General features: G+C 37.8%; 2 protein-coding genes across 4 annotated transcripts in view; one reads left to right on the plus strand and one right to left on the minus strand.

The window, feature by feature from the left end:
* The window catches only part of SGCE (sarcoglycan epsilon), a 68,103-nt gene extending 51,083 nt beyond the window's left edge, over window positions 1-17,020 (minus strand). The window contains exons 1-2 of one of the 2 annotated variants that reach the window (XM_015589422.2): window positions 16,801-17,020; window positions 1,296-1,403 (exon numbers count right to left, since the gene is read on the minus strand). In XM_015589422.2, the coding sequence (XP_015444908.1) occupies window positions 1,296-1,403; window positions 16,801-16,909 (217 nt within the window). In that variant the 5' untranslated portion in view covers window positions 16,910-17,020. The remainder of the gene's footprint in view (window positions 1-1,295; window positions 1,404-16,800) is intronic. The other variant, XM_006911911.2, reaches the window with a different exon arrangement.
* A 109-nt stretch (window positions 17,021-17,129) lies between these two features.
* PEG10 (paternally expressed 10) overlaps window positions 17,130-23,044 on the plus strand; it is a 12,590-nt gene continuing 6,675 nt past the window's right edge. For both annotated transcript variants that reach the window (NM_001291362.1, NM_001291363.1), the window contains exon 1: window positions 17,130-17,384. The gene's annotated coding sequence lies outside the window, so the exon portion shown is untranslated. The remainder of the gene's footprint in view (window positions 17,385-23,044) is intronic.

Below are 23,044 nucleotides of genomic sequence, written 5' to 3' on the forward strand. Positions count from 1 at the left end.
AATGAGACGAAGGAGTAGGTCCTGGAACAAGTGTATTCAGTACTACCTATAACAAAATTTTGTGATCTTTTTGTGGGAAGTTACTAACATTAAACTCTATGTTTTCTTATAAATATTAGCAATGAAAACTCCTTAAAAATGCAAAGGCGCTTGTGGCTTTGTTTCAAAGAAGCAGAGTAGAAGAGATGTTGGGAGCCTTTGCCTTACTGTGAAACAGATCTAGGGGTAGAAGATTTCAGTTGAAGAATAATTTGGTGCTGGCTGGAAAAAAGTTAGGGACCTTAACTTCAGGGATGTATAAAGAAAATGAGGTAAGCCAGGAATTACTCTACAAGGTACCCAGGAGGATTCATCTGGCAGTAGGGCCATTTTAGCTCACACGATTACTGCTCTTTTAAAAATATTTTAAAATTGTTATTTTTACAAACATTTCAGTTGCCTCAAAGTTATGAAGACCAGGCTACCATCCTACTAATGTTCATGACCACATATAGTCAAAATTGAGTGTGTGCGTACGTGTGGTGTAATGGTGGGGAAGGAGGTGTCAGAGGGATGCTAAAGGCAAATAATCAAAGAAATACAATATTGAGTGAAAGCTCATGGTGATCTGATATTTTGAAAACAACTAATCTTTCAGTTATTAAGTAAGTCTTTTTCTTCTTGATGAAATGCATTATTTGAAAGGTCCTGGCATATTGCTAATGGACATATTTATAGATATGAAAAAAAAATTAGAAGGAGCAATCAATTATTCAAGAGTCAGGTCATCTTTCAAATACGAAATAATGTCATCTAATTATTTAATAGCAAAACATATCAGTATGGTTTTGCAACAAAAATCATTCAAAAAATCATTCATAATTAACCAAACTATTTTATGACGATTTTTCTAAGGTTATATAAATACTGTTTTAAAGTGATTTATGTTAAATGTACTTCTTAATGTTTTTCAATGTTATAAATAAATTGTTATAATAACCACACTACGACAATTTTTTATAAGTGACAAGCCAATGACTAGATAAGGGGCAACAATAGGTTAAGAATGTAAGAATTATTTTTAGTTAAAAAAAAAAAAGGCATAATTATAGCAAAGGAAAAACACTTGGAAAACAATGGATTAAGAACACAGAGAATCAGAAGTTTTAGAAGATTAGGAAAACAAAAATTTAATGTTTTCAGATTGACTTATCAAAAGAAAATATCCACACATGACTAAAAAAGCAAAAGGAATACTGGAAGCAGACATTTAATTGACTCCCCAAAAGGGATTTAGATTTACAACCTAAACTCACCATCTTTCTTCCCAGCAGCCATTTTTCTGCTGATAATAAAATTGTTGGCCTGTTTGGTCTTCCAGTTAACTGTTCCATTTATGCCATCAGCACAGCTTAATAAAAAAGCTTTTCAGAATAAAACAAATGCACAAAAAATGAAATTAATGTTCAATTAAAATGACTATCATAGATCACCTACAACTAACTGGGATCAGATTCCTTCCAGCCCAGCTAGCTGTTTAATTCCATTCAATAAATATTTGTTGCGTGTCAATACAAGGAATATATGAAGACACCAGGTAAATAAAGCACAGTTCCTCCCCCTCACAGAGTTTACAATCTACAAGGATTAATAATTCAGGCACAGAAATATATACATAATATATAATATGTATATAACAATTACACATAAATATACCATGGTAGAAAGCATAAGTGCTACAAAAACACTGAGGGAAGAAGCAATTATCTCTGGCTAGAAATGAATTAATAAGTTTGAAATGTCTTTTAAATTCACAGTTGAGTTTTGGCAACACTACACTGACAGCAGTGAATAGAAGTGGAGTTAGAAGATACTAAATAGGGCATTATTCCTGGATTGTAGAGTAGCAACCAGCCCATTACTCAGCAGCTGAAGCCAAAGGAAGTAACAGTGGAGCCACTAGAAGACATCATGGAGATAATACTGATAATACTTTTCCAATTGCTGGATGTGGGCTAAAAGGAGAATCAAAGATGGCTTTGAATGTCTGATCCAAAAGGAAAGAACAGTGAAACCCCCTCCCCAAAAAAGGAGTTGGCTTTAGGATAAACATGATAAATTTAATTTGGAATATGTTAAATATGGGGTACCAGCTGGATATCCATGTGAAACTATCTAAGAAGAAAATGGAAATAGAATGATTGCTGATGCCAAAGCCCCACTGTAATTCCTTAAAGAGCTCATACTCCCAGGTAACACACATTGGGCCCTTGTGTACAAAGTGATCTGGAGAAGATATACATTCATGTCTGGACCCATGTGTCTATCCTATTTTCCATGATATAAACTAGCAATCTTACAGCTTACTCTCCCATTTTCTCACTCTTACCTTTCAGACTTGATATTTGGGCACCATTTTCCTGACTACAACATTGGATCTCCATTTCAATCTCCTTTCCTCTAGCCATCTCAGGTACGTTCCCTCTGTGTTCAGCTCAGTCCAGGGATCCCCTAGGGTGTACCCCATAGTTTTGTCCTAGCTCCTAGAGCTGAATGAAATATAGCAAGAAGGAATGCATGAAAAGTGGGAGGGACAGCAAAGGCAGACGACTGTGTTAATACATTTACACAGCAAAAGCAGAGGATTCAGCAAATGAGACAGGCAGTCAGAGAGGTTGGACAACTGAGACCGAAGTGTCACATATGTCAACAGAAGGGTTGTCATGATCAACAACCTCACATACTGCAAAAAGTTCAAAGAGAACGAGAACTTAGAAAAGATTGCTAGATGTGGAAAATGAGAAGTTTCTGGTGGCTCCTGCAAAGTGAAGTTCCAATAAAGTAATAGGAGCATAAGTTGCAAAAGGTCAAGATGTAAATGCAACAAACACAGTTAATCTTTCAAGAATACTGGCTAGAATCAAGAAGCAAAGATATAAAAAGATAGACTGAGGAATAGCAAGGTGAGGAGAAGGGTTGGTTACTTTCGTGTGGGGGAAAAGATTTTATTCTCGAGCCTGTGAAAAGACAGAAAGAGATAGAAAGAGACTAAGTAAAGAAAGGGGGCATAAATAATGAGACACAATCCAAGCAAAACTAGAACGGGTAGGACCAAGTATAAACAAGTAAAGAAAATACTACATGAATCAAAAAGTAAGGACAAGAAAAGAAACATTTGTTGGGGTACAGGAAACTGAATGTTGAAAGAGTTTCTCATCTTAGTAAATTAGAGATGAAATGTATATTTCCTTTTCAAACTGAATGTTAAGTAAAATTCTGAACTTACACTAAATTATGGGAAATATAGAGTTACCTTTGAAAGTGACTAAAAAAATACAATTCAAAACTCAAGTTACTAAAAACAAACAAGCAAGCAAGCAAGCAAGCAAATGAAACCTCAAGTGATTATTTCAGTGATATCTGGGAATGGAAATCAAAGTCCCTAGCATCCCAAGCGAATAAACAACTTGGTTGGTATTCAATTTTTAAAATATGTAAACATAAGTGTACTAATTTTATAGCTACTAAAAGACCAATCTTAAGGCTGATTCACCTAATAAATGATTGATTCACTTAATAACTGAAATTATATCTTTTTAAATCTACATGAAAAATACAGTAGTCATTTCCTAAATAATTTAAGCTAAAATAGAATCAGAAATGTTCACAGTCTCTTGTGGCAAACTATCCCACCCCTCTCAGATGTTACATAAGAATCACTTATGGGCAACTCTCTAAAAATACATATTTGCATGTACCCACAAATATATAATAAAAAAATTAAAAAACATATATTCATGACTCCACCATGGCAAGTCTAGGTAAACAGATTACAGAATTTTATCAGGTGATTCTCACACACAAATCTGAACTCTAGAAGGCCAAGAGAAGACCTACAGAACCCAAGGGTGTATAAGATATTCAACTGAGTCACAGCATATGCACTAAATGCAGGGCTGACCTTAGAACTGAAAACCTCACCCCCTTCTACCTCCAACTGGCCCACACGTGCAACCAATTTGCAAGAACATGTAAGTCACTGCTGGACAATAGGAAGTCTCAACCTAGAAAGACAGGAAGCAAGCAACCAAATTCTTCTCTACGACTTTCCAAAGAACAATGACAAGAAACATTTAGATTTAAATCCATCACATCATCTTGTCATGAACAAGGTGCTTTCATGTATATTGTCTAGTTCAATCCCTACAAAACCAAATGACTCTATTATTTGTCTGAATGTGATCAAGGGTTGGTCTTAAAGGAGAGTGGAGTAAATCCTGCAGGCATGCAAGCACTCTTTAGAATTCTCCACTTTTCCATGGATAGGGGAGTTACCATAAAGAAAGAATAGGCTGAGTGTCCAGACAGCACCCGCTTTGTTCTATATTCTAGCCCAGTGTTTCTCAAACTATGTTGGGCATAATAATTATTCAGAGTTATACATACAAAACTACACACAGTATACTTCATGGGTGATTTAAAGGATTTACTGAGATAACTTAACTCATGGGATTTTTGTTTGTTTGTTTTACACTCTGACTTTCAGAAACTGACTAAACCAGCCAAAGATTTAACGCCACTGCAAGACCTTGCCAGGTGAACCAACATAGCATTGCTCATACTTGGTTCTAGATAAGGGCAGTCTATTAGTTGGCTTTTACAGAATTCACAATACAAATCTGATTGGTGCCTCAACTATTATAAAATAGAGGCAAGGTAAAGTAGTTTAAACACATTCCACAGATACTGCTCTATTTTAAGGCCAGCATTGCTTTGAGCACATTCATTTTTTTAAAAAACATTCATATTGATCCATCTAAACTTCTACTTCGACCACAGAAGACCACAGTCCAATAAATCTAAATAAAACAACTTTTTCTGACTATACTCACCAGACAATGTCACAAAAGGCAAGAAAGACACAATACCACGGATGATGTATCTGCCTAAACATTCAAGTCTCACCCCTTGAGGGAGAAATCTCAATAATATGATAATAACTGGTTTTAATGGCTTGCCCAAAATCATAGATCCACTTTAACTTCTTGAATAAAAAATTATTGTAATCTGTACATTGACAAATGCAAAATACTCACTGAAAAAAGCTAGTACTTTAAAGTTTGATTTTCACTAGGAAAAAACATAGCATTTTTTTTTTTCTGTGAAAACAAATTTCCTTAGGATGGGAAAATATGACTTAACTTTTAAAATATGCTATGCATAACTTTTCAAAATTCCAATGCATAACAAAGAGTAAGTCAACTTGTATAGACTGGTTCTTGGACTCTTTCCAAAGATAATGGCCCATCTTCAGAAATCTTGAAAGGAACTCTGCTGTGCTCACTAGGTTCATAATAATCTATGCTACAGTTGTACCTGGATGTGAGTTTTGCTCTAATTCATAAACACAGAAGCAAAGAATAACACCCATACTGCATTTACACAGTTCAAACTGAGGAGACAGTCACACAATTAGCCAGCATATCAAGATACATAATTTGTTTAATTCCTCGATGTTCCCTCTCAAAAATCATCGAAGCCCGAATTAATCCAAAGGTAACTGGCATGCCCTTAAATTCCCCAGAAACCAGACAATACTTAAAGTTTGTCTTAAAATTCTGTGATTCATTCTGAGTCTTGTAGCAGCAGGACGACATTTCATCTGGCCTGGGGCAAGCACTCTCTGAAGAGACATCACTCATCCCTCGTTCCCAAACCTGAATAATTGGCAGAGTGGGGGAGGAGGAGTTTGCTGCTTCGTGAAAGCAATTGAGGAACTGTGAATAGCGACTGATTGCTGATGAGCTAATCAGAAGATCAAGGAATAGAAATAATAAATAATAACTCACTCCAACATCACTGTCCAAGTAAACAGCAGGATATGGCAAATGAAATTTAATCTGATTAACACGGTCACCTTAGAATCAAACTGTCAAGTCTTTCTCTGTTCGCTGCTTCGACTCTTTTCATATTTTACTAGACGAGGACACAGACTTTGTTTTCATAAACTGGATATATAGCCTATGTCCCCCATATTTCTTCCCTTTTCTCACCATTCCCTATGTCACTATGTTGGTCTCTTGTCCTCGACATTTTCTCTTCCCTTCCTTTATGTAACTATCTGTAATATTTTTTAAATGGTCTCATATTAATATGTTTTTTGTATTTTTCTCTCCCCAAAAATGTGTTAGTTGACATTATGATTAGCTACCGTGTTTTTTGTACTAAGCATGAGGCCCTACACTAAGGGTTCTATACATATTAACTAATTTAATCCTTATGTCACCAGTTTTGTGCAGTGGGTACTATTAGTTCCATTTTACAATGAAGATAAGAAGTCTCAGGAATTTATGTTGCTTACTCCAAGTTACATGGTCAGTAAGTGGCAGAGTTGGATTTTGAACTCATTTCTTGGCTGACTCCAAAGTCCGTGTCATTGACCCGTCAACAACCTCCAAATGGTTAAATGGAAAAGCAATTTGTAAACTATGTATTTTAATGTAATTTGAAATGTTAGTATTATTACTAGTATGTCATCTTCAATTTATTTTTCTTTCCAGAAAAAATGTTTCCCGTGACTGCTGGATTAGAAATAGCTAGCAATGAGGCAATGCCCATGGAAATTAATCCCATGCACTATGTACATCTACACACATATACAATTCACTAAAAGAAGAAGGCTAAAAAGTTAGTTGGAACCTATGGAGAAAAAAGACTTTGCTGAGGAGGACCATCCACCCCAGCCTCTGCAGGGAGTCAGGAAAAGATATTCTTAAGAGAAGTGTCACAGTGAGACTTTAAAGCAAGAATGCCAGAATAAGAAATCTCCAAGTTTTGTTAAAACAGAAAAGCCCAGCGGGACATAACATATAAGTAATTATTTAATACAATTAAAAGTTATTAGAATTTTATAATTTTCCCACAAGCTAGGTAAGACATTAGACTCTAGAGTGAAATAAAATTGTAGTACAGAAAGGTAGTGTTTAATAAGTCTCTGCAGACAGAGTGTCTAGATTCAAATCCCAATTTTTGTCCATTGGGCAAGTTATTTAGTGTCTCTGTTTTATCATCTGGTAGGGATAAAATAGTGCCCAATTTATAGGCATGTGAGTATTAAATGAGATAATACATTTGAAGCCGTTAGTAGAATGCTTAGCACATGATGATGTTCTCAAAAAATGTGAGCTATTATTAATCTTCAACTAATATGAAAATTTTAATTTCTTTAAATGATTTTTTTTAAAAATAACTGTTCAAATGAAAGAACTCATTGCTACTATAGCCAACATTATGGAATATGGTACTCTCTTTTTTCCTCACGGACATGAGACACTTGAAAAATGACAATATTTCTATGGCTGCTTGGAATAAATGCTGGAGGCTGCTCAGAGCAAAGGCAACAGCCCAGGATCTCTAACCATCCTAAACACTACATGGCCTCTTGGAGGGCTAACACGGTACTTTTAGTAAGTTTCCATTCAGCACTGGCTAAGGCATACTGAGTGAGAGCTGCAGTTTAACCCTTTTGAGGAAAGCCAGATGTAATAAGAAGCAAATCTATACCCTCTGACTCTCATAAACTCAGGTATTTATTCTGTGGAAATAATGCAACAAAAGCAAAACTATATGGACACAAGATTCAACTTTGCATTACACATATCGAAACTGGGGGGAAATTAATGTCAATAAAAGAAGAGTTGGTTGGATAGAATGGTTACTGGAGCAGGGAGGGTTCCTTTCGTCCACTTCTCTTGGTAGTTTTACTCCTTTGCTCAAAACACCCAGCCATGGCATATCCAGAATGGGTTTCCGATGCCCAGGAAAGGTACTGTCTGTGTTTTATCTCGGAAATATTAGATGAATATGGAGCACCAGTGGGATCCTTAACAAAATGAATACTGAATACGTAATACATGCAGTCGTTATGGGCACCATTACAATTTAATGTCTTCATCAGCAAAATGTTGGGCTGTTTTGAAATTGATAAAATTAGTGAAAGGCAGAATACCAAATAGTATGTAGACTATGTGAAAGCTACTGTAACGGTGCAATCTAGTGGAAAAGGATTAAAAGGTAAAGTGTAAAAGCTACTGGGTTAGTGAAGTAAACCTGTAGAAAAAAATTCTGTTCCAAATAAAAAATATAATAATGCTTACAGGAGTTTCCAATTAAAAAAAAAAACATTAAAAAAGAAATACTCTTCTATTGGGTGTTTATTTGAAACTGTCATTAATTTTCTTTTTTTAAAAAGCCATGCATTCTCATTACAATTCAAATAGTATAACTAGTAGGGTATAAAATATAAAAGTTCCCTCTCCTGTATCTATTGTCATCCCGCCAATGCCGCTGCCTGCAGTACTAACTCTTAACAGTCTTTGCATCTTTCCATATTCTATGTACACACAAACATGTTTGTACACATACACAAATAAACACACCATAGTCATTTTACAAAATGTGATCACACATTTTTCACTAGCATATCTCTCAAGCTTGTTTGGATATCATGTTTTAAGATTGCATGGCTTTATGTTGTGTGGCTCAATGATAATTTTTTACTGTCATCTCAAATTCAGCCTGTCCAAACTGGGATTTCTTATCTTTCCCTTAAAGTCTGGTCCTCATCTGGCATTTCTCATCCCGTGAATGGCACCACCTCTCATCCTCATGAATATGACAGATATCTACAAATCATTTTTGACATCTCTTCCTGCCAATCTCTACCCCAATTTAATCCGCTACCCACTCTTGTGTCAAAATGTCCCTCCTATCTGCATCTCCCCATTACCACCCTAGCCCAGGAGGTCATCATCTCTATCCTGGATGACGATTATGATAGCCTTTGAGGTGGTCTGCTGTAATCTTTTCTGACCCTTCCAAACTTTTCTTCACAAAGCAGCAAAAGTGCTCTTTTTTAAATGTGAATCTGATCACTCCTGCTTAAACCCCTCCCGAGACTTCCCATAGGTTTTAGGAAAAAGACTTATTTAAAGTGGTCTAACAGGTCCTGCAGAATATGCCCCTTCACCTTATCTAGCCTCCTTTCATATTGTGCTCCCCCTTCTCTATCAGCGCCAACCTCATTGGACTTCTTCCAGCACCTTCTATTTGTCATGTCAACCTGCCCTGGGGCCTCTACAGACTTCTTCCTTTTACCTCAAATATATCTTTCTTCTTCACCTCACTAACATTTACTCATCCTTCAGCTCTGAGTACTTCCTCAAAGAAGCCTTCCTTAATCCCCCTGTCTGGCTAAATCCCCTACTTAGAAATTCTAGTAGTGTTTGTAGCACTTATCAGAGTTCTAAGGGCACATTTATATGTGTGATTATTTGATTAATCTCTGTCAACCCGAATGATGTAAAAGTTCTATAATGGTTGGGACCATGTATTCCCCGGCAACTCATACAGAGTTTCAAAACCAGTCACATTTTAAAAAGATGAATAAAAGAATTATTAGTTAGTAAAGATGACCATTATTTTTTTTAGTTTTTCATAATTAATATCAATACTAAACATCTTTATGCTTTTGTCTGTGAGTGCGTTCACGAGTATACTTGTACACTAAACCCCTAGAAGTAAAAGGGCTAGACAAAAACATGCATTTCAAATTCTGCTATGCACATGTAGCAACCTGTTCTGTTTCCATTTCTGCAGTACTAGTCTTTGATTGAAATCAACTCTATAACCACAGAAAATAAAAGATGTTAAAAGTGCTACACTGATTAACTATGTCATAGGAGAGAATAGCCAATGTCATTTTACCTAACGGCAAGAAACACCGATTTCCAGAGTAAAAAAAACAAACAAAACAAAACAGAACAAAACAAAAACCTTAAGCTATATTTTTCTTTTCTTCTGCATTCCAAGGTAAAAGACAAACTTTACTTCTTTTGCCTTTTGCTGAAGAAATTGGGAACTAAAATATTTCACTTTAACTATTGTAGGAAAATTAACTGTGATCTCTTCTTTCAAATTCCCAGTGAACCCCAAATCTCCATAATAATCAAAGTGGTGACCAGATGAATGAGTGAAAAGCTAAAGAATGGGAAAGAATTTACACCAGAGCTGCCTAACTCCTAACATTTTTGAAAGGAGCGGCTTCATTTGTCAGAAAAGAAAAGTCTTCCTTCCATGTCACAACAGATGCTGTAGCGATTCCCGTGGTACAGAATGCCAAAGATCTATTCTAAAAGTCTGATTAGTCTGAGGCAATTAAGTAGAAAGTGAAATGTGCTAAAGATGAGTGCATTTTAAATAATAAACATTTAAATTGCTATTGCACCAATATTGCATAAAATTTCTTAGATGAAGATACAAACAAGAAAAATTCTACAAAGTAACTCAAGAAGAAAACATTTCAGCTGTACTAACATATTTTTTGAGACTATAGCATTACTAATCATGCCAGCAACTCGTGTTCTGAGGCTTCATATTTGTTTCCAGAAATAAATTCTTGAAGTTTTAGAATTTAAACATTGGGATTACATACTAACCAAGCAAGCGTTGCATTCAAGGAATTGCAAGTGGCCGCCTGCGGATCAGTGAGCCAGCGGTGCCAAGCCAGAAGCTCATCTTTGAGCATTTCTCTCTCAGAAATAGCAGCTCAGCCCAGGACTGCCGGTGGCATCTTCAACAGCGGGGAAGTGAGCCATCGGAAGTTGCCCTGTGCATTATTAGTCTTACAAAAGTGCACAGCACTTGTATAAAAGATATAGAAAATAAGGAGAAACTTGTTCAACATTAAAAGTATACTTCACATAGAATAACAGAGACCATATTTCTGACTTAACCATTTGAGTAGAGGTTAAAAGTTCTGGGTATGGAAGGGAGAGGCAGTAGTGAAAGCAGCAGGAAAAAGTTGGCTAAAAGAGATGGGAAGAATGTTTTCTTCTTTCTTCACATCCCGCATTGGAGGCCCCCTTAAGTTTTCAAGGCTCCAGAGCATAAAAATTATCTCTGTGGAGTCAGATGCATTATAGGTTATCACTCCTCAGAAGTGAGGTCCTGTGTGCATACTCCACAAATTAATTTCGAGCCATCACATTTTCAAAGTGAGATATGGTAATCAGAATAAACAATCAATACGCAGATGAACAGGAAAGAAAAATCTGCTCCAAGGCATGTTTGAGACACTAAGAATGTGGCTCTGAGGCAGTCAGAAACCAGGATAACCTCAAATGGAGAGAACTTAAAAGAGCGTAGTGTCAGAAACTACTTTTGATGGAAACTACTTTCTGTTGTAAAGCAAGAAATTTTAAGTATTGAAAGGATATATAAGGTGTGTGGGTGTGGGTGGGGGGACTGCAGAAAGAAGAACTATCCCACATTTCCCCTGGATAAGAGGCTCCACCAGTGGATGGCTGAGCTGCCCTGGACCAGAAGCCAGCAACGACCTGATCCCCTTAACCCTGGGTGCCCCCAGTATCCGTGGCCACTCTGCAAAAGCCTTCTCCCAGCAAGCCAGAAACACCAGGGAAGGAATAACTCTAGGAAGCAAGTGAAGGCCAGGATGCTTTGCAGGAAAAAAAAGTCTTTTAATTCTCTTCTCAAATTTTCATGTTTGAAATGGAATGAGAGGGGAGGAAGGAATGTGTTAAAATGCCCTGTCGTGGCTGTTTTCAAGTTGTAAGAGATCAACTTGAAAAACACAGGACTATTCTTTTCAGACAATTTATTGGAAAAAATAAAATGTTTCCATCATAAGCATCTTTGCTGTCCTTTTCTAAAATGTTATCATGGCCTTCAAATTAAATATTCATTGTAAAAAAGGTGAATATTTCTAACATTTTAAAAGAATAGACCAAGTGATGGTGTTAAGTTGATTCCCTTGCTGAGCTACACTGTTAGAGAGTTGAAATCCATCCCTACCTTTCACCCACTGATGCTTACCGAAGCAAACAGAAGAGAGTTTATGTCTACTTTTACTAAACGTTTCCAGACCCTTTGAGGATCCCTCCTATGACAGGCTCGCCAGACCCCTCTCCATCCCCACGGACTGTTCTGGAAGTTGTCTAATTTGTCAACATCTCTCTTTAAATGTGACAACCAGAGATGGACACAATACTACAGATGTGGTTCATTAGAGCAGGGTACTATTAATTTCTGTGACATATGGACACTATACTATTATCAAGATCTAAATTTGATTTTATTTTTTGCAGCCACATTATGCCGCTGGTTCATATTAACCTGTTTCCTCAAAAATTGCCACCACATAGTCACTTCCTTTTTTTACACATCGATGAATTATGATGCATTTACTACTATAAAGTATCTTTTTGCATAGTGGTATAGCTTATTTTAAACCATGTTAACCCAAAATTCTGTAATCTATTTGTAACAGTTAATCCCTTTTCAAGTCATCCATGGATTTTAAAGCCAAGTCCTATAACTTCATCAAAGTCATTCATAAAAAATTTTTGAAGAAGAGAAGAACCAAGGCAAAGCTTGTGATCTTTCACTGGGCACTACTCCAAACCCAAACTCAGTAACCCGCGCACCTGGCAGGTACTGCTTCAGTCAGTCTCACACTCACAAAGCGGTCTTGCTAGTCTACATATCATGTCACATACAAGAGCGTTCTAAAGCCTTGACATATGCTGTGGTAAAAAAGATGCACATATATTTCAAAATAAAGTGTAAAAAAATAAACATATTAAAATTAGAGTTATGTAAGAATATATATGCACACAGAACAAAGACTAGAAAGGAAGGAGCATCAGTAGAAATGTTTGTTCTAGTGTCAGGCTGTGGAGATTGCTTTTAATTCAATACTGTCTTTTCTATAGTTACATTGTTTTAAAAATTGAAGACACCCAGAGTTTTGCTTAGAGAAAATTTTGCTTGGAGGCAGTTCATGTGAAAAGAGCTTAAAAAGCACTAAGACTTCACCTGATCCTACCAACCTGAAAACCCCATCAGAAAAATAGTCATTTGAAAAGACTTGTTGATTCTTAGAAAAACCAGCTTTTTAAAAAAATTTTCATTGCTGCTTTTGGCTTAATATTTCTGGATATCAAGGAGATAGCAGACTAGAAAACTGGATCCTTAAGTTTACAAAAAGAGCTGATGTTTTTTGTGTGTGTGTTGTGCGTGCGTCTGTCTGTCACGTCTGTCTCTCTGTCTTTGCTAGAGAGGTCGGAAAGGATGGAAAGAAAAACAAAATCATCATGTTAATATTTCTGTGAAGTTCTGTACTAAAACAGAGCTCCAGTCCAAGAATCTCTAGTGGATGATATATGATAAACCCATATATCATCTATTTACCTAGAGTCCTGTTTACACTGAGAGTAGATCAGCAATATAATTTGCACTTTGGTGTTTAGAACTGAGGGTAAGTTTTATGGGGTCAGATAGTTAGTAAAAACGAAAAAGACACAAAGTGGCTAGCTATTTTGGAGGAGTGTGATCTACAAATGTTATACTTATTAGAATTCCAAGCAATTTGAAAATTTGATTGAGAATTTTTTTTAACATGTCAGGGTTTCTTCTCTGTTTCAGCATTTTGGTTAGAGCATGGTTTTCATCAGTGGAAAACCAGTGTTAGAAACTTTATACAGGTTATCTTTATTTCTTTGAGGTTGTCTCTCACCGGTTTTATTCATCAGAGACAAGTGAAAATTCCACTTTGCTCAGAAAACAATTTGTCCAGCATACCAGAAGCTAAATATATGAAGCTTTTAGATTTATGGCAAACTCTTATAGTAAGTGGATAAAATGATCAAATACTAAGTACAGTTAATATCTAACTACTGAAAATTTTGCTTTGCTTAGAAATAAATATCCTCCATCATAATAAAAGTTAAGCCAAAGGTATGCAGGTTCACAGATCCATAGCAAACTGTCATTTAAAATAGATAAAATGTCCAACTAGAAAAGTCCAATGATCATTTAACAAATGAAAATTCCACTTTATTTTGAAATATAATTTTCCCACCATCATAGAAATTGAGCTAAATACATGAAGTAAATCAACAGCTTTAGAGATAAATAGCAAATTGTCATAAAATAGGTAAAATGTCCAAATAGAAAGTCTAGTTAATATCTGACATGTGAAAATCCCACTTTGTTTTGAAATAGAATTTTCCCACTACTTGAGAAGTTAAATATAGGTGGTAAATCCACAGCTTCATAGATCCGCAGCAAATTCTCATTAAGATGGATTAAAATGTCCAAAACAATGCCCATTTACTATTTGATATAACAGATAATGCACATTAGCAACTCTTTTTGCTTTACATGTAATCTTGTACAAAATGGGTAAGAAATAGTCAACGCTGGGAACAAATATCCGAGGAAATCCAAAATTCACTTATAATATTAAATGTCAAAAAAGTATTTAAAATTATTAATTTTGGGGGGGTGGTTTTTAATGTTGTTTTGTTGCTTTAGATAACACAAAAATGTTATCTAAAGTACTGTCTATTAACCTTGTATTTTGTTTTCATTTTTAATAGTTTTGTTGTTTTAAATAAGGTCTATCAAAATTACTAATCTACTAATGTTTTTTTTTTTCATAGAAAATTCTATTTCTAAGGCAAAGTAAAAATTATTTTATATGTGGGGGAATAAAAACCACAGGGAAATATACCAAAATGATAACTATGTGTATGTTAGAATAGTGAGATCAGACAAAATCTTCAGTTCTCTGCTTTTAAGTATATATGTACTAATGGTCATTTAAATTTTCAATTTTAGAAAAATGAATATTATTTCCTTTTTAAAAAGTCTCTGAAAATGTAATACTATTTGACAGTTAAGGCTCCTTGGAAAAAAATAGTGGAGAAAAATTTACGCCCATTTTTAATTTTTAGAAATTACACATTTACATCACTATGAAAAATATATATTAGTTAGGCACATAGATAGGCATAGAGGAAGTCTGAAAAAGTGAATTCCATAACGTTTCTTGGGGTTATCTTAGAATAAAGAGGTTACAGGTGATCTTGATTTTCTTCTTGATTTTTTTCCAGTTTTCTGCAGTTTTCTCCCCTGAATTTTGTACAATAGAAATTACTCTTATTATGATAAAAATAATACTAAAGCTTTTTTTAACAAAAAAAAATCCTATAACATTTTGAAATAAAAAAATCAAATCGGTTCAAACTTGTTCATACTTTAAAAGTCTTGAGATAAATTTTAAAACTAATTTTTCCCTACCATCTATGCTGGTTTTTAATCTCACTTTTTAGAAAAGGATATCTATGAGTTAACAACTAGGTGAAGTAACTTTTCTGGATTTAAATAAGAGCTAAGAATTTGACAATCCCGCAGCCGTGACAACAGTACTCTGGCAAACCTAAGAAATCCTGATATTATTATATCTTGCAGAAAAGGATGCATGTTCTAAAGATTAAAGAGTTCTTCTAAAAAGTATAATCGTGTTCCTCCAACTTACTGGGAAAATATCTTCCACTCCTATATATATCTAATGGTCAACATTTTATTTCTGATAAAAAAGTAAAATCTCAGCAAAAGTAATAGTTTTTACTCTTAGAAAGTTTCGCTTTAAGTATGATCCTTGTCACCTTGTCGTCTATAATGGGTCAAATTCTTATTTATCGTCTACATACAAAATAATCTGTACCAATGTTACTAAAATATGCTCAGTTTTATCCTTCAAATACAAGTGTGTCTCCTTGGTGTTTCAGGAACTTCACTCAGCTGTAGACAATTTGGTTTTTCATTTTAACTTAAACTTTTTACTCAGATAATCGATCGTCCGTTTTCTCACTTTGAGGTGTTTTAAAGGAAGATCTGTATTAAGACTTTTTTTTTTTAAGCATTCTTCCTCATCAATATTTTATGAGTCTTGTTAACTCATAACTCATTGTAAGTTTCTGTAACGTAAAATGTTTATACATAGAGGTAGACACAAATATATGAAGCCGAATCTCGGCAACACTCTTGAAAGTATTAAACGTGTGGTTGCCGTGACTAAATATATTCATTCACAATACAAGATTTACAAAAATCTAACGTAGCAGGGAGAACTAGGTCTCTCCGAAAACCTCGTAATCACCACCAAAAGGCTGTGCCTGCGAGACTCTGAAGGCCGCCGAGAACATTAGAGGCATCCACAGCTGTTTTTAATTGTTTTTGCTTTCTCGAAATAGTGCCCTTGGTGGGGCAAATGGTCACGTTTGTAGCGTCTCTGGCCCCCAGTCGGGGTTAACCCTAACCTGAACGCTAGTTTAGCTCCAGCATTTTATGACTCTGCTTCCCTGATCCTGAAAACCTAAGAAAAACGAGATTTCCTACGCCGAGAAATGCGCTTAGTAAGAGGGGGAAATTAGATGTTTCAAATGCATTTGCGTGTTCTCTCCCGATCCAATTCAAGAAAAAAAAAAAGATGTGTTTGTGTGGAGGGGCCGCAGCTTGACACCCATTTCCTATGGCTCGCCTCCGGGCCGAGGCTGCAGAGCCCCATTCGCGGGGTAACGGACCCCTCCAGAAAAAAATGAACTACGACCCCCAGCTCTTTGCTGCAGGGATCGGGAGAGGTCCACCAGAGGGCTGGAAATGGGTGGTGGTAGCGGGGAATGGAAATTGGAGATGGAATTTCAGCGCTCTCTGGGCAGGGAGGGGCCCGCGGGGACGCAGAGAAAAAAAGAAAAGGCCAGGGGTCAAGCCTCCGGAGCAACGAACAGGGCCCGGAGATGGGGTGCGGGGCGTCCTGGAAGAGGGGTGCAGTGGGGACCCCGGCAGCAAGAGAGAATGACGCCCATAAAATGCACCCGAGTACCCAAAACCTGGCGGGGGATGGGAAGGCGTCGGCCTGTTGGCCCTGGGACCTCCTGTCGCGCGCTGGTCACTAACCTGTCAGCAAGAAGGTGCCAATGGTTGCGGGGCTCATCTTCCGTGCCCCCCAACCCAGTCTTGTCCAAGCACAAGGGTCGCCCAGCTCCCACCACCGGGGCAATTGCATTCTTGGCCTGGCTAGGCCGGCTGTCCTCGATTCTCCCCTCCCCTCTCTTTCTTCTTTCCTCCCAGCTTGGCCAACTCAGCATCAGCATCCTGCACCCCCTCCTTAATCCCGTACTCCCTCTAGCGGCGGGCCAGTGTAGCATGGCCATTGTTGGTGGCCTTGGCTTCTTAGAATTCTGTTACCCCAGCTCACGCGGAGCACGCTGGGATTTGGCGCCCCCCTCCTCAGTTCAGCCTATATAAGGCTCCTAGTCTGCGATCCCGGTACACGCGCTACAACTTCGGTTGGTGTGTGTCGAAGAATCCTGACTGCGACCTGAGAGAACAGCGGAGAGGGTCCACCGAGCCTCGCGAAAGGTCCGCTGAGCGGGCTCGCGGCCGGAGCCACTCCGGGCTGCGGAGCACCCAGCGGAACCCACGCCTGGCACAGGTGTGGGACCCCGTCCTTCCTGTCTTCGCAGAGGAGTCCACGCGTGGTGAGTATGCGGTGAGGACTTTTTTTTTTTTTTAAGATCACGTTTATTCCCCATTCTTATCGGGAGCTGCGGGAGACGAAGTAACGCCTCTGAATGTCTCCACGCAAAACTTGTCACGCCTTCACTGGCTGTACCCCAAAACAGAGTAGAGAAACCAAGCCTTTAGGGCTTTGATCTCCAGGACCTAAGTCCAGATACGAGTTGTAGACAGACATGAGCTGCGGACAGACATGAGCTGCGGATGGAGATGAGCTACAGACCAATTTGCTCTTCAGATGCGCTACAAAGTGATACGCGCTACAAACTAATTGGCGCTTCATGCGCTTCAGACTGATAAGCGCTTCAAATGCGCTACAGACTGATGGGTGCTTCAATTGCGCTATAGACTGACAGGCACTTTAATGCGCTACGAACCAGTATGAATTGCTGCGATATATGAGCTGCAGACTGACTTGCGCTTTAAATGCGCTATAAAGAGGTGTGGAAGAATAACGCTACAAAAATATGGTTAGTACTACAACAGCGCTTTATTGCGCTACAAGGCACAGGAACTGCAGAGGTACATGAGCTGCAGAACAATTTATACCCTGAAATACACTACAAAGTAATAACAGCTGCAGAGGTATCCAAGCTGCACAGTTTTCGCGCTACAAAGAAACCAGCTCTAGAGGAATATGAGCTACAGAGTAAGATACTCTTGCTTTCTTAGACGTGGACCCCACCCTTTGTCTTTAACACACCTTTTGGAATGGCTCCCAGTTTTCTGCAGGACGGTTCTCTGCATTTTATGAGACAAAATGGAGCCCCGAGTAAAAAATCGGTATTTAACATTCTGGCCACAGTATTCCTGCTATAGCAGTGGAGTGGAGGGGCCCTGACTTGAGTGTTAAAAGGGAATCTTTTCGTGGTGGCTGAGTGGGTTGATTGAAGTTGCGGTGTAGTTGTAGTGGTGGCGCGAACTGGCATCCAGCAACAGTTTGTGGAAACTGTTGGTTTACTTAGTATTGGAGAGCAGATTGGATGGCGGGCAATTGCTCTCGTTGCATGAAATGAATCTGGCTTTTGGAGGCGGGTGGGAGGGATTTGGGGAGGGGGGAATCCTGGGAGAGGTTTGCAGCCAGTCTCGGACCCGCCTCGCCCATTCTAGCGCGCCTACTCTGCAGAATCCGCTCAAAGCGGACTTAGCGCCTCCCAGCGCCTACTTAGAGCGCGCCTACTCTGCAGCGCGCCTTCCCAGAGCGCGCCTTCTAGACCCTGCCTCTCCAGGCCCCGCCTCTCCCTGAGCCCACCTCCTCTGAGGGGGCTCCCGCACACCCCGGCTCTCTCAGCCTGCCTCCTCTGAGGGGGCTCCCCCAGGCCCCGCCTCTCCAAGCTTGGCCCCTCCTTGAGCCAGCCTCCTGAGTTTGTCTGTGGCCCCACCTCCCCCTACCAGCTAGCTTGCGCCTGCGCAGTGTGCGCCTCCAGCCCCTCCCATCAAGCTCACCTCTGCGCCTGCGCACTTTCACCGCCTGTCTGCACGGCCCCACCTTCCTGCGGTTTCTGCGCCGGTTTTGCTTTTTTTATCCACGAGTGTCTAATAAATATAAGAATAATAAAGAACAATTAACAAAAATAGTAATTATACCTGGAATTTATAAGCGCTTCTTTAAAGTGCTTTGCATATGTTCAGTAACATCCCGCAGTTTAAACTCCTCATAGTCATAAAGCGTGCTTCTAGGCTGCCATGGCTGGCTCCTTTAAAGACAATCCAGCTAAGTGTCCTTACAACAAATGATAAAATGTTTTAAATGCTTTTACACTTAAGGTTTGGTTTGGGGGTTTTTTGCTTGTTTGTTTGTTTTGTTTTGTTTTTGTTTTTGAGACACTTCTGTACCTTTGTGGTGGGACCTACTTGAATTGGATACAAAATAAAGAACAACTTGAACTGTTTTATAGGAGTTTTAAATGGATTATTAGTGCTGCTGACTTGGACCCTGAGAGAAAATGAGATGTTTATCTGCGTGCCTATGAAGCTGTATTTTTTTCCTTGGAACTCTAGGCGATTAACCCTGGCTATATTGCCTACATATTTATTAATTGTGCCTGGCACATGGTAGGCATTCATTAAATATGAGTTAAATGACCAGAGTAAATTGTTCAATGCTTTTCTTTGTGTTTGCAGGTTTTTTCTAATTTCTTGCTCCTGGTTCTTTCCTATGGTGCTTCGCTGTCCAGTCCAAGGCATTGCTCACCTTTATCTATCACATTTAACAGTATTTTTTTTAAAGCATGCATTTTAAAACTCTAATAATATAAACTGTCATTATAAAACAACTAAATTAATTTAAAATAGTCAAAATAATTAGCTTTTTCAAAAATAAAAGCTAATGATTTAAATTTGGGGCAAGTGGATTATTTCACGGGACGTAATTGTCATATTTAAAGTCCGTATAATGTAACGTAAAGTAGTTACATTATGAGATAGATGGAAAGTTTTAACTGGCATTATTAAATATATAAAACAAATTTATACTTTACTGCCAGTCAGATGTACCATGTTTATATTTCTAACTAAATGAAGAAATTTTAAAACCTAGTTCCATATATTATAAACCAGGAGCCAGGACTTTGTTAAGGGGGTTTGGGGCCTTGGTTCCCAAAAATATACAAGTATACAATCTGTGGATAACATGTGCTTATAATTACAGCTTTCAGTAAGTCCCCAGTTCCCTTTTACCCACTTTGCCACCCTGACCCCTTCTACTTGGAAATTTTGTATCTGCATTTTAAAGAGGTTCAAAACAATAATAGTGAAAACATGCAAATTAATTAATTTGCATTTCACAAATAGTACACTTAGTACTCAAAAAGAAATTTGGACATTCGAAAATGTAAAACAATTAAGTTGCTTAATGAAGTGTCATTTCCTAATGGGATGTTTAATGTACAGAAGTTTTTGGCTACTATTACTCTTTAGTGTATTTGGGAAATAGAAATTTTTAGAGATCATCCTGAAGAGCCAAAGATTAATCAAATGTATGTATGTAATTCCTAAATAGACTAACACTGAACCATTTTTCATATGTAAAGATGGTGTTCCAGGTGGCTTGGAACTGTGTATCCTTTCAAGTTTTAGGAATGGGGCCTCGACACACCCCCCCAACACACACTCACACCCCCATTGAGCCCCTGCTAAGGGGGCATTTAAGGAGCCATCGTTCTGTAATTCAAATCCAGTCACAATGCTACTGTTTTCTTGTTAACTGGTACTACAGTTACTGTTTAAATGTTTTAAAACTTAAACTGATTGTTAACCTGACTGCTCACTACTCTATCACTTTTAGTAATATTTGTCTCTGGGCATTTATCTCTTTTAGGACTTAGAGTCTCACCCCAAAATTACTATCTCTGGGGATGGAGACCTGAGGCCTGATATTAGTAAAGGTCAGGGGTCTCAAACTGATGACCTTGCAGGCCAAATAAGGCCCCGACTTTGTCTGACCAGCACTGGATTAAAATGTTCTAAAGAATTAAAAGGATGTCCTTGGAGAGAAGAGCATGCATCTCCAAATTATATACTTGCAACCCTTCCCTATTAACTCCAATCTCTTCTCACTTTTATATTAACTTCCTGTATACTAAAAGCATTTGAATTTTAAATCCTTGTGTAGATCTTCTGTTTCCATAAACAATTCAGTGATTGCTGATTTCCTAATGTGTTATTGTTTCTGATCTATCATTGTGTTTTGCAGACTTTAAAACTGTCAGACCTAGGCGTCAATAAAGCCCACCCCAGTGACTGTGATTGACACGTAGGTTGTTAACTTTCCTGACCTGGGTCAGGCTGTGCCAGACCATTCAGTAAATGCCTTTTCAGAAGTTGTCTAAGTTTCAAAAGTTTTAAGGTTTAGATGACAGAAGTGGCACCTAAGTCACCTGACCTGTGCTTATTAGGTGTTTTTTAATAGGACATTAAAACTTAATTCTAAGTTTCGAAAGTATTAATGTCTACATGACAAGTGGCACCTGAATCATTTGACCTGTGTTTATTAGTTTTTTAATGGTATATTAAAACTCTTAATTTAATTTATTAAAAGTTTAATAAATAACGCATTATGTTGTGAACTTATATTCTGAGTGTCACTAATGTAATTGTCTTTGAGTTGGAAATAAAACTGAATGTCGGACTATGATGCGTTAATTACATCTTCTAACTTCTTCTAAACTTGAATTTTTATCTTGAAAGTCAATTATTCATTGTTTTGGTAGCTTAATCTATTAAATAATCAAATAGCAAGTTAAAACTATTAAAATGGCACAGTAAATCTGTTCCTTAAGGACTCTTTGGGGAGGCCACACCAACAGCACAGGGCATAGGGAGAGTGGCTGTTTGTGGTGGAGTTGGGGCAGGGGAGGGGCCTAAAGGATTAGGGAGAGGTCTTAGGAAAGAAGCTAAAGGCTGAAGTTTATTTTTCATCTAACTTCTCTGAATAATCTATGTTTATCTTTGTGATTTTATTTTATGTAATTAACTTGTATCCATTTTTGCCTTTATGGGTCAGTCAGGTAGCCAGGACTGCCAAATTAAAATTTAGTGAATAGGCAGGCTACCTGCTTTATATATTATGGTTCTAAACTTTTTAGTAGTTTCCTAGAGTTCCAAAAGCGAGAATTTGATGCTCATTTAAAAAAAATCATTGAAAAGTCAAAATAATTAAATTACTCTAAATACATTTAAACCTATATTCAGGAAGTATATCATCACTGTGTGATGACTTATTGTATATGTGATTTATTGTCACCATACCCATAATTAGGACATTTAATCCCCTCTTTCCTGTTCCCCCACCCCACTACCCCCCACTATTTGAGTTCAGCCCTATCCCACTCTAAGTTACAAACTTTCAGGTGGGGCTGCACTGACAAATCTTGTTTAAAAGCAGGGATTGTACATTGGTAACCTGCAAGTCAAATAAGGCCCTGGATTTGTTTCACCAGCACAGTATTTTAAAAAATAATATCTTTAGGTGGGAAATGCATGCCTAGGTTGCCATAGTTGCAGCCCAGCCCCTCCCTGTTTTAATACCATCCTCTTTACACAGAAAGTTAACTTTCTGGTTTCTTATTAATGTCTACTAATAGTTACTGAGCATTCACTATGTGCTTCACCTGCATTATTGAATTAAATCTTTATTATAAGTTTGAGGTGTATTATTACTGGGCTTCTTCCAATGTCACATGTTATAGCCCAGCTCCTCCTAGGAGGTAGCAACTAATGTTTGTTGAGTGCTTGCATAATAAGGAGGAAAATTGATGTACCCATGTTGCTGCTCAGTGCCATTTCTGTCTCATAGGGAGTTCTCTTTGGGAAATCAAATTGTGGTCAGAGACGTAATTTAGACAGTCCCGTGGGTTTTGTGGCAATTGTCTGTAGTGGTGGACCAGGGAGGTAGGGTTGGCTGAATGCCCCTGCCCTCAGGGCTGATAAATACAGGCATTGTGATTTTAATTCCCCCTTTCTTTCTTTTTTTTTGGGGGGGTTCCCTATTGGATGGAATATTATCTATTATTCAAAAAACAACTTTTCTAATAACAGTTAATCATTTTGGCTTTATTTTATGTAATTTGTTTGATAGTCATCTTTGCCTTGAAAGTTTCTTGCTCTATTTTCTGGATACAAA

The sequence above is a fragment of the Pteropus alecto genome, unplaced genomic scaffold (genome assembly GCF_000325575.1).
Source record: "Pteropus alecto unplaced genomic scaffold, ASM32557v1 scaffold21, whole genome shotgun sequence".
Lineage (NCBI taxonomy): Eukaryota > Metazoa > Chordata > Mammalia > Chiroptera > Pteropodidae > Pteropus > Pteropus alecto.